At 35.9% G+C, this 13096-nt stretch overlaps 1 protein-coding gene across 1 annotated transcript in view; it reads right to left on the bottom strand.

The window, feature by feature from the left end:
- The window catches only part of hcn2b (hyperpolarization activated cyclic nucleotide-gated potassium channel 2b), a 55149-nt gene extending 47272 nt beyond the window's left edge, over positions 1–7877 (bottom strand). The window contains exon 1 of the mRNA XM_056448205.1: positions 7063–7877. Within this exon, the coding sequence (XP_056304180.1) occupies positions 7063–7763 (701 nt within the window). The 5' untranslated portion in view covers positions 7764–7877. The remainder of the gene's footprint in view (positions 1–7062) is intronic.
- Positions 7878–13096: the final 5219 nt, after the last annotated feature.

The following is a 13096-nucleotide window of genomic DNA, read 5'->3' as shown; positions in this document are numbered from 1 at the left end:
TCTAACAAAAAGTTCTCACAGTTATGGAAAGAAAATAAATACATTCGTTCATTTTCCTTTGATGCCTGATTTATCAGGGCTCGCCACAGCAGAACGAACCGCCAACTATTCCAGCATATGTTTTACGCGTTTTCAGCTGCAACCCAGTACTGGGAAATACCAATACACACTCATTTACACACACACACTCTCACACTATGGCGAATTTAGTTTATTCGATTCACTTATAGCACATGTCTTTGGACTGTTGGGGAAACCGGAGGGCCTGGAGGAAAACCACACAAATACGGGGAGAACATGCCACACAGAAATCCCAACTGGCCCAGCCAGGACTTGAACCAGCAACCTTCTTGCTGTGAGGCGGCAGTGCTAACCACTGAGCCACCATGCCGCCCTAAATAAATACATTAATTTTCTTTTCAGTTTAGTCCCTTTATAATCCAAGGTCGCCACAGCGGAATGAACCGCCAACTTATCCAGCACATGTTTTACACAGCGGATGCCCTTCCAGCCGCAACCCATCTCTGGGAAGCATCCATACACACTCACACTCATACTCAAACACTACAGACAATTTAGCCTACCCAATTCACCTGTACCGCATGTCTTTGGACTGTGGGGGAAACCGGAGCACCCAGAGGAAACCCACATGAACGCAGGGAGAACATGCAAACTCCACACAGAAACGCCAACTGACCCAGCCGGGGCTCGAACCAGCGACCTTCTTGTTGTGAGGTGACAGCACTACCTACTGCGCCACTGCGTCGCCCTTAAATAAATTCAATAGAATACAAATAAACTAATGTAATGTAAACTAATGTAAACACTGTAAGAATTAAACTTGATTTGTTTCCTATTAAAGCAACAAAAGTCCTTCATGGTTTCACTTTCACATGCCGTTTCATTCTTAACTCTTTATGTTCTGTTATTTCTTCACAACAAACGGGATTAATCTGAATAATCACTAAGCTCTACATTTTTGCATGTATTTGAGCATTAACGCGTTCATCTTAAGATGACAATGGTGCATGTTCTGCTCGTCTCTGAGAAGCGCATTCACACAGCAGCATGCGTTCTCTTCCACGCTTTTAAAAACATTAATGAATCGAAAACACATAAAAAAATTATGTGTATTCCATTCTGTTACATTACCGTACAAGCTTTTACTAATTTTGATGTGAAACTGAGCTTTGCAGACTGCACTGGAACTAATGTGTACTGCTGGAAATGGAGTGAGATATCACGCAATAACCATTTAATCTTAAGTTTTTTCATAATCATTGAAAGCCAAAATCGAAATTGTAACTGATTTTCGATTAATTGCACAGCCCTAATGTCTACTACATAAAAATGTATAGTATGAAGGACCTTTTTTTATTAGTTTATCTTAATTTTTCTATAAAAACAATTGAACGTTGTATCTTTAAATATATAGAATTATTTTAGAAATAATATAGATAAAAATACAACTTAGATCTTTTATACGACTTTTATTTTAATTAAGTATAATTTCTATTAAGATATATTAGGGCTGTACCAGGGGCGTTGCTAGACATAAAGCTCTACAGGTAAGCTCTCTCTCTCTATATATATTCATACTCTATCTATCTATCTATCTATCTATCTATCTATCTATCTATCTATCTATCTATCTATCTATGTATCTATCTATCTATCTATCTATCTATCTATCTATCTATCTATCTATCTATCTATCTATCTATCTATCATTATTATTATTAAATAAATATTTATTATAAATAAAAGTATTCTTGTTATTATACAATTATTATTCTAAATAATCTTAAATGTAACTGAAAAACAATGTTTAGACACAACTGGAATGATATGCTAAGATCATTTAAGAAATCTTTTGCATAAATATGAATTTCATTTGAGAGAAATTCTATAAAAAATACAATGAAATACAAAAGAAAATATGTTTTATATAATTATCTGTCGTCTTAGACTTGACACATGGCAGAGAATTAGGTTTATTAAGTCTTTACCTCCCTGACTCCTCATCCCTCCTCATCTCCTCATCACTCCTTTTTGCTTCATACAAAAAAATCTATCAGGAGGCATGCTTAGTAAGATCACCCTCATATACTCCGCACGTGCCCCAGTAAATTGGGTCTAGCGAGGCCCCTGGGCTGTACGATACTGTAAAAATCTAACATTGTGATATTTTGTTATTCTGCGATACATATTGTGATATGAATATGATTTCATCAGATGGCTTGAATAGCTCTATTTGTAAAGAATTAAACATTTTAAATTGACTGGGATGATTCTGTAGGTATGTGCATCTTAATAAAATCTAATAACCAGTCTACAAGCATAGATAAATAAAATAAAGTAAAAGATACAAAAGAAATAAACAGTGTTATGTGGATTTCCGAGTCTAAAATTATTCAGGTACTGTTACAAAAATGGAAAAATAAAATGAATCGTTATTAATATTACAGACTGTACAAAATCCTTATACAGTAATAGGCCTCAAAAACACATGCAAATGATAAAATACAATCCAGACTCAACATTGCATATCTTCCGATGTGACTATTGCGAATGATCACAGCGATATCGATGCTGAAATGATATATAATATATGATTTTTCTAATATATTTCATTAATACACTAAAAGTTTCTTTGTATTTGTTCTATAATTTATTTTTAAATTAATGCAGATTTTTGTGAAGAAAGAGTTTAACTAATTTGCCTATTTATAAATATTTATTATGAATAAAAGTATTATTATTTGTAACCCTCCAGTTCTACTGCACCCAACCCGATCTGAGCTGAGATCGAACTGGCGATTCTTTGTATGGGAGTTGCTCTAACAAGGAGGTTAAAGACCATGACGTCTACTGTCTGTCGCTAGAGCACCTTTTAAGGGTCAGAAGAATGAGGTTTACCTGGATAGCACATCGCTAGCTGGCCTCCATTACACTCACCCCCCTAAACCTCACTCCCATCCTGGACGAGCCCCCAAGTGTAACACACCAGTCCTACTGTACTCAACCCGGTCTTAGCTGGGATCGAACCGACGATTCTTTGTATGGGAGTTGCCCTAACAAGGAGGTTAAAGACCATGACCTTTAGTATCTGTCACTAGAGCACCTTTTAAGGGTCAGTGGAGTGAGGTTTATTTGGATTGCACTTCGCTAGCTGGCCTCCGTTACACTTACCCCCTTAAACCTCACTCCCATCCCGGACGAGCCCCCACGTGTAACCCATCAGTCTTACTACACCCAACCCGGTCTGAGCTGGGATCTATTCTGCCTTTCTTTGTATAGGAGTCGGCTGCTTTAACAAGGAGGCTAAAGTACATGACCTCTAGCATCTGTCGCTAGAACACCTTTTAAGGGTCTGAGGAGTGAGGTTTTCCTGGATAGCACTTCGCTAGCTGGCCTCCGTTACACTCACCCCCCTAAACCTCACTCCCATCCCGGACGAGCCCCCAATTGTAACCCACCGTTCCTACTGTACTCAACCCGGTCTGAGCTGGGATCGAACCGGCGATTCTTTGTGTGTGAGTAGGTTGCTCTAACAAGGAGGCAAGACCATGGCCTCTAGCGCCTGTTGCTAAAGCACCTTTTGAGGTCAGAGGAGTGAGGTTTGCCTGGATAGCACTTCGCTAGCTGGCCTCCGTTACACTCACCCTCTTAAACCTCACTCCTATCCCGGAGGAGCCCCCACATGTAAACCACCGGTCCTACTGCACCCAACCCTGAGCTGAGTTCAAACCTGCGATACATTATATAGGAGTTGGTTTCTCTGACAAGGAGGCTAAAGACCATGGCGTCTAGTGTCTGTCTCCCAAAGCACCTTTAGAGGTCAGAGGAGTGAGGTTTACCTGGTTAGAACATCGTTAGCTGGCCTCCGCTACATACTATTATAATCTATTTTTTATAATTTATTTATATTTAATAATAGTATCATTTATTTATTTTGTCTTATGATTGATATTCAAAAGTGCTTGTTTTACTTCTCTTACTTGTTTCTCACCCCATAATTAATATCTCGTCATATTGTTTTTATAAAATGAGTTGTTTCCTCAGCACAGAGCTCAACTAGAGCTGCTAACCGCTGCTCTTTATAGACTCTGAATATGACGGAAAAAACTAGTTTAACCACTCATCGGTTAAACCAGTCCTCAATCTCTTTCTCAGCAAAAATGCTGGAGCAACTGCCATAATGGAGCACATTTAGGAGCTTTTATCAGAGATGTCTGACTGTTTTGGGAGCGTATTTGAGGAATGTCATGTCCTGGGAGATCATTAAACACACACCACAGAGGAGACCCCATCATTCACAACAAACAAACAAACCACCGAACTAAGCATCACCAGTAAACATACACAAAAACAGCCTGTCTGAGACCTGGTCCAATATCAGTTTTTGTGAAGTTATGCCTGGGCGTGAAGTATACCAAGGCTATTTCTCACATCAATTCAAAACTTTTTCATCTGGTGATTAATTTGTATGATCTCATTTGCATATTTTAGCATAACTGGCTAATTAAAATAACTTGGTTTGAGGCCACGCCTATTTATTTTTTTTATTCGTTTTCATACAGGTAAAAATCGTACGAATTTCTTAGAAATTAGCAACTTTTCTGACAATAAGTAAAATAGTTGTAACTTGCTCATCCTCCAATGACGGGTAAGTTTAGCGGTGGGGTTTGAGACCACACCGATTTTTTAAAAATCTTAAGTTTTCAGTTGAGTAAAGTTGTACAAATTTCTTAACAATTAGCAACTTTTCTGACAATACGTAAAATAGTTGTAACTTGCTCATTCACCAATGAGGGATAAGTTTGGGGGTGGGGTTTGAGGCCACACCTATTTTTAAAAAATCGTACGTTTTCAGTTGAGTAAAGTTGTACAAATTTCTTAAGAATTAGTCACTTGTCTGATAATACGCAAAATAGTTACGTTTGTTGTTTACAAGAACACTTTAATAGCAACTATCTAAATGACTTATTAATTATGTATGTAGTTTATCCAGTTTTTTATTTTGCGTAAAGTGATTTTCATAAATGTTGGCGGTATATTACACGCACCTGAAGATATGAGCAGCTTTGGTGCAGCTGTTGCTGATTCAAGCAGGTTGTCGATGATACATCTTAGTTAACTAAAAATATGGCGAGATCTTTTCCTGTATTATTGATTTTAATGTTGTGCATGAAGGTCACTGGTTCGAGCCTCGGCTGGGTCAGTTGGCGTTTCTGTGTGGAGTTTGCATGTTCTCCCTGCGTTCGCGTGGGTTTCCTCCGGGTGCTCCGGTTTCCCCCACAGTCCAAAAACATGTGGTACAGGTGAATTGTGTAGACTAAAATGTCCGTAGTGAATGAGGGTGTATGGATGTTTCCCAGAGATAAGTTGTGGCTGGAAGGGCATCCACTGCGTACAAACAAGCTGGATAAGTTAGCGGTTCATTCCGCTGTGGCGACCCCAGATTAATTAGGGGGTAAGCCGAAAAGAAAATGAATGAATGAATGAATTGTGTAGTACAAGTGATTGCTGAACCCTAGATATTTGTAAAATTACTTAAATATCAGCACTCTTTCATTTCTGGTTAAATGAGATTTAAATATGTCAATCCTGTTACTTATTTAACAGTAATTAAGTGCCTCCTTATTTGTTAGTGTACTAATCGTAAATAGTCATGATGATTTAATGAAATAGGCCTATGCCAATAGGCCGTGTAACTATGTTACTGTTCTTTTCTAAAATATGGAACTACTTCCTTGTTTCTTAATCACTACATCTTAAAATCTTAAAAAGTTACTTGTCAGAATGGGTTGATTTTAAATAAATATTTCAACCCTCATTATTATACAGCTCTCAAATCTCAAATTATTAGACACAGCTGAAAATTCTCAATTTTGTGAGTGGATCTCCAAATATGCTCATACTCATGCAAATGGCCACCATATTTATTTATTATTTAATCTAAACAGTTTCCTAAAGACCCAATTTATACTGTGAGAATTTTTTATTATTGGATCTACAATATTATTATTATTGTTTTACTTATTAAAGTGTATTTATTGATTTAATTACTTTATTTTTTATTATGCATTTAAATGTACTTTATTCAATCTATTTAATTATTTCAAATGTTTGTATAATTTATTTGAATCTTATAAATTATATTATTTTATGTTAAATTATTTTATTATTTAAATTATATATTATTTTATTCAAAATGTTTGTATAATATATTTGAAACTTATTTAATTATATTATTTTATGTTAAATTATTTTATTATTTAAATTATTTATTATTTAATTTGTTTATTTCAAATGTTTGTATCATTTATTTGAATCTTGTTTAATTATATTATTTTATGTTAAATTATTTTATTATTTAAATTATTTTTTTTTTACTATTTCAAATGGTTTCCCAGAGATGGGTTGTGGCTGGGAGAGCATCCACTGCGTAAAAACATGCTGGATAAGTTGGCGGTTCATTCCGCTGTGGCGACCCCAGATTAATAAAGGGACTAAGCCGAAAAGAAAATGAATGAATGAACTATTTCAAATGTTTGCATAATTTATTTGAATCTTGTTTAATTTTATTATTTTATGTTAAATTATTTTATCATTTATTTTTTTTAATTATTATTACTGTGTGCTTACCTCTCTTAATAACAAATGTTTATTTTTATCTCAAATTTTTTGCATGTTTTTATTTAAACATTTGGCCAGTCTGAAAACCCCACAATAGCTAGAAATGAACTTCATAAATCTCTGCTAATTCTGTGGTGTAATGGTGTCATAGCATCATAAGTACAGCAAAAGTGTAATGGCATCATAAGTAGCTACCTCTTTTTTATTTTAGTTATTATTTTTTTGTTGTTGTTAATCACTTCATCTTAAAATATAACAGTTATCAATACAAGATGATCTCATAGACGTTTTACAAAAAAATAAATAATAATTTTTCAGAAAGGCACCTGTTTTCTAAAATAACACCTGTGCATTGAAACGTGTGCATTTGCAACCAGGTATGGAGTCTCCAGTGGCGTCCCTCCATCTCATCAGCCCTACCTGAAATCACTGTACGGATGAATAATCCAATTGCCGGCTGATTTGACCCGCTCCTGCTCCTTCTCCACTGCCTTTTGGCTCCCAAACATACGCAGGGAGAATTTGTTAACCCCGGGCTGCAGCATGGCGCTAAACTGCCTCTGCATGTAAGTTTGATTGTCCCTGGCTTCCCCATCGTCCGCCGTGATCTGGCCATCCTCAGACTTGGAGAAGCTGACGGAATTGCCCCCTGGGTTGCTCGGGCTCTGTCCGTGCGCAGGTGCGGCGCTGGAGAAGGACACCCTGGAGTCCTTCTTGTCCGCGGGAGGAGCAGCGGCGGCGGCAGGAGTGACCGAGCCGTCCATGCTGGAGGTGCTGGAGTGACATGCAGATGCTGGGAAGCCTCCACCTGTCTGATTCTCCGGCTTGGAGAGGACTGAGCACACGCTGTCGTCTCTTCGGCAGTCTCCGTTGATCACGCATCTCATTCCGGTGGCATCCTCGCCGTCAGAATGAGCGCCGCTCCGGGAAGCGTCTCCGTGTCCGAGGAGCGCGGCGGATTCCGTGCTGCGTCCACATGAGGCGAAGTCCTTGTTGTTGGAGATCCTGCTGCTCGCTGCTCCCCCTCCTGGCGCTACAGTCTTCATCTTGGAGGAAGAGTCAAGGATGTAGACCCTGCGAGTCTCTTTGTGGTCTTCATCGCCGTCCTCCGCTTCGTCCATGACGGCGGCGACGGTGCTTTGGGGTGAACCCTGACGCAGCCAGATTTTACGAAAGCGCGGACGCGGGCATGTAAGTGCCAATGTCACCAGACACAACTACAGCAGTCGCGTTGATATGGCTGCACTCGATCACTCCCTTACCTGGAAACGCATCACAAGCCATGTGTTCACATGATGGAGGCAGGAGGATGGCAACTATGTCAATGAGAAACTAGGGGGGAAATTGTCCAAGTAAAGTGGGATTCCCCTTCCTCCTAAAGTTAAGGAGGTGAGCTTTAAAATATTATATGAGATTTATCCTACCAACGAATTTTTAAGATTGAAATTTAACGTAGATGTGGATAAATGTGTGTGTGTGTCTTTTTTTTCCCTTGTTTTTTTATTTGCGAAAAAGAAATAGAGAGTTTGGAACATGTTTTTTTTTTCATTGTGACATGGTGCTTCCCTTTTGGTCAGAGGTACAGACGTGATTATGGTCCAGGAATATAACTTTTCCTCCCCTCACTGTAAAGACAGTTAAGTTTGGTATCTTCCTTAAACAGAGAATTTCATTTTGCTGTCAATGTTCTATTATGTTTGGGAAAACTCTTTATTCACAAATGCAGATGGTTCAAATCTACTCCTAACTTTAATCAGTGGTTGAATGAGGTAAAAAAAAAAAAAAGATAAAAAAGCCCTTAAGCTTATCTCTTTTCTGGACTTTTATAAGCTAATTTAATTTTCAAAGCCCTTTTATTATTTTTATTTCATTTATTTTATTGTGATTTATTTAAAAACAGTTCTTTTTTTATTCTTGAGATGCATATTATGTTTGCCTATTTTATTACTCAACCTTGAGTTGTCCGTATGTAATATTGTATGTACCATTTTGTTTTTATGTTCAGCTTGATACAATAAAAAAAGTAATTTGGGATTCATTCGTCAAATGTTAAATTCTCAAGTGGTTAAGTAGACTGCTGGAATACTTCTAAAGTTAATGAAAGTAAATGAAAAGGGGAAAATGACAATTTTATAAATATTATTATTAGTGTACATGTTATTAAATGTTACTTAATTTTCGTTTTAATTGTGAAACTTATTTGTTCATAGATTTAAAAATATATATTTTATCATTAAGGACTTAACACAAAAGAGCACAACTCTGATGTATTAAATGAGCTATTGAGCTATTTGAAGGTGGAGTCTTATTGGCTGTTGATGTTTTTACCATTCAGCTGGGAAGAAATCCAACAAAATTTGATATTAGCAGTTTTCGTTTTAGTTGTAAAACTTACCTAAAGAATTTTTAGAACAATATCTTTATCATCAAGGCCTTTTTGCTAAAAAGAGGATGGCTAACTAAAAACAACTAGACCTATATGGCTCCATACCAATGTAGCATACCTGTCACTTTAAATGTTCCAGCTCTTTGAAGATGGATTCTTATAGGGAAAATATATAGTGCAAAAATAAAATCTAACAGTTTTCGGATTCTAAGTTGCAGAACTTAGAATTTTTTTAGAACAGTATATTTGCCATTAGGGCTCTTTCACTCTAAAGAGATTGGATACCGGTCGCTTTAAATGTTCTAGCTCTTTGAAGATGGATTCTGATTGGCTGTTATAGTGTTTTTACTTTTCATCAGCTGGAAAGAATTGCACAGAAATAGAATCTACGTTTTCGTTTCAGTTGCAGAACATTTATTCGACCAGCAAAGTTTTTTTTTTACCAAAAATAACACTGGCTTCTCTCAATAGACAATAAGACATAGTACAAGAAAAAAACATTGTGGAAAAAGGAAATATTTCTCAGCTTTTATTTACATTTGAACAAAAAGTGTCATGACCAAAATTATTCATATCCTTCTTAATAATCAATAGAAAAGCCTTTATTGTCTATTACAGCAAACGCTTCCTATAATTTGTCAATTAGAATTATTAGGTTCTATCTGACATTTTTGTCAAAATTGAGTTATTGACATTCTTATTAAATGGCAACTTATTTACACTATGGTACGTTTTTTATAAGTTGTTTACATGAAGACTTTTAATTAAAAAAAAAAAAGTTAAGCACATACCGCTTGCTATATGGAATGCAAAAACTTTGAAGCTCAATATCTCAAAATCATTTAGAATGCAGAGAGAACCTCATTACTCCAAGGTGATGAATTACTGACTAACTTTCTGCATGTCTCCACTCATAGTTTTGCCCATTTGTCTTTAGGGTTGAGCTCCAACTCTTTCAGATTGGAGGGTCTCCTTGCCATCATCCTGATCTTTAGCTCCCTCCACAGATTCTCAATTGGATTTAAGTCAGGACTTTGGCTAGGCCACAGGAAAACATTAATGTTTTTGTCTGCTAACCACTTCTTCACCATTTTTCCTCTGTGTTGTCCACTGAAATGTCTACTGGTGCCCAAGGCTGTTTTTCTGCAGACACCTGATGTTGTTGTTGAGAATTTTGTTGTAATGCTCATTTTTTATGGTGCTGTTTACAGTGATTAGGTTCCCTGGTCCACCGGTTGAAAAACACCCCCCAAAATCATAAGGTTCTTACCACTATGTTTGACAGTGGGGATGGTGTTCTTAGGGTCGAAGGCTTCTCCTTTTTTACGCTAAATAAAGAATACATCATTGTGAACAAACAATTAAATTGTTTCATCTGACTATAAAACAAGACTTCGTTGTCCAGATGAGCATCAGCAAAGGCCAAGTTTGCTTTTGTGTGCCTTCTCTGGAAAAGTTTGCATCCATGAAACCCAGTGGTGTGCAGTACCTGAGATTCTTCAGGATGGCTTTGGTGGTTATCCTTGGATTTTTTTTTACTTTTACCTCTCCCACTGTCCTCCTGGCCAGCACAAGTGTCACTTATGACCACTTCCACTGAGATTTTTCAGGTGGAATGTCTTGCATTTTTTATTAATACTTTGTACTGTAGCCAATGAAACTTCAAAACATGTAGATATCGTCTTGTAGCGCTTTCCTGACTTCCAGAACATGCAGGTCCTCACTGAGCTACTTTGTTTTAGCCATGACTGTCCACAAACCAACTGCAGAGAGCTCCTGTTTTTCACCTGAGTCAATTAAACAGCTGATCTTTATGAATCAAGGTAATTAGGATGCTTTAGAACAGTTTGGACTATTTGGAATGGTACAGAAGTTTGGATGTTCCATTTGAAAATAATGTCACTGTTAACAGCCACTCATAATCCACGCTTCTTTAAAGAGCTTGAGCATTTAAAGTGAGATATTTGATGATTGTTCAGTTTTGTGGCCATATCATTTTTTTTTTCATGTAGAATGATGTTTAAATCTATGTCCATTATTATCACTGTATATGACTTCGGTTTGAGAGGATTTTAAAGGACTTTATACAAAAATTCTGTCATTAATTACTCAATTACCCTCATCTCATTACAAAACCCAAATGAAGATTTTATTTCTGATCCCAAGACAATACATTTGTGTGCAAAGTAAACATTTTAGTGAGTATGTGTCCAGAACTAAACTGATGCAGATGAGAAGAAAATATTGGAGAAAGAAAAAAGCAAAAAATTACTTTTTGTGTGTGTACAAACGTATTCCCACAGCTTCATAAAAATTGGTTGAACCACTGATGACACATGGACAACTTTGTTAGTTCCTTTTTTTTTGGAGGGTCATAGAGCTCTCAGGTGTCCTCCTATTTTGTGTTCCAGAGAAGGCTTTTAACTCTAAGGATGCATGAAATGACAAAATTGTGTTGATTTCATGAATGTAGGTTGAAAAACTAAACTTTTTTGCAGCGTAATATTTTCAGGGTAAACAATGTTTTATTATTTATGATTAATGTACAAATGTAGTATTACTGCTAGGATGATTGGTTATGTATTATAAACATGATAAATGAGGATGCCTGTAATTAGACTTTAAAACGTATGATGGCTTCATTAATATTTGAAAACATTTTATGGTACATTATCAATATAACAAATATGTAGAGATAGGTCGCTAATGTGCAAGTTGGTGTGATACTGCACATATTTAATCAGTGAGTAACAGGGATGTCTGTAAATAGCTTTGTTATTTAAAACAAAAGTATTTTGGGTTCATGTGTATTTAGAAACGAAAATAAAATGTGGATTGTTTATTAATTAAAATATCAGGTTTGAGAGCACGAAGTTCAAACAGGTTTCCAAGAAAAAGAAAGAAAAAAATAAAATAAAATTTCAAAACATGTACGTCGGGATGTGGATCATTGTATTTGACCGGAAAAAAAAAACATCTCAATTAACCCTTTGTGCGCTGTTCAAATTTACTAGCCTTTTGTTATGTCAGGGATGAAAACATCCACTGAATTAAACTGCTGAAAAAATGCATTTTATTTCTTTGCATAAATCTTTTAAAATCAACCTGATCAAAACTACTAAATTGTTTAGAAAAATTAATTACACAATTTTAACTCTGTAATTACCAAATTGATAAATGTCAAAAAAGACGCATTTTCAATATAAAAAGTAATTGTGGACTGGCTATTTTTTATTATTTTTTTACCTTTTATCACAGTCTTGGACATGTGAACGATAAGCAAAACATCAAAAACAATGCAAAGGCTTTGTTGTTTCACATGTTCAAGACTGACAAAAAGAAATGTACAAAATTCAGTCTATATTTACTTTATTTATGAATTTGGCAGTTAAAAGAGTGCAAATCCTGTAATTTTCTAAACATTAGTAGTTTTGATCAGGACAGAGATTATTATGTATATTATTTTTGCGTAAATGTGTTAATTAACCTGATGCATTTCTACAGCAGTTTAATTTAGTGGATGTTTTCATCCCTAACCATAAGAAAATTGTAGTAAATTTGCCCAGAGTGTATCGTCGAGTTTAAAAATGTCAAAACCATTTTCTCAAAATGTGTGTGAAAATAAAATGTAACTAAAAATCATTCTGCTAGCTGAAACCCAGAAAACGTTATGACCAGATTAAGACACAAAATCACCCCGGAGTGGATGAAAACATTCCAAACAGTACACATGGGTCAAAAGCGGTAAAATGACGCAATTTAAACGAGGAAATAAAATAGGATTTGTCCTAATTTTTCGAGTTCACACATCCATAAAGGTCAACGTTCATAGTCACGTGACAACCTTCAGTTTTTTTTTTTTTTTTTTTTTTAATACGTTTTACCAATTTTTCTTGTGTTTTCATAAAACAATAGCCTCACTGCTTTGTAAAGTAAATGGGTTAAGAAATTACATTGTAGGCCTACTTTTAGTTTGTTAGTATACATTGGTATTAACAGAAAGAAAAAAAAACATTTGCCATCTTTTATTATCTGAGTGACAACAAATATTCGCGAATATTGACTCCA

This window comes from Danio aesculapii, chromosome 22, assembly GCF_903798145.1.
Source record: "Danio aesculapii chromosome 22, fDanAes4.1, whole genome shotgun sequence".
NCBI classification, from domain to species: domain Eukaryota; kingdom Metazoa; phylum Chordata; class Actinopteri; order Cypriniformes; family Danionidae; genus Danio; species Danio aesculapii.
Note: the sequence above shows the minus strand (reverse complement) of the source record. Positions and strands in the feature narration are given on the sequence as shown.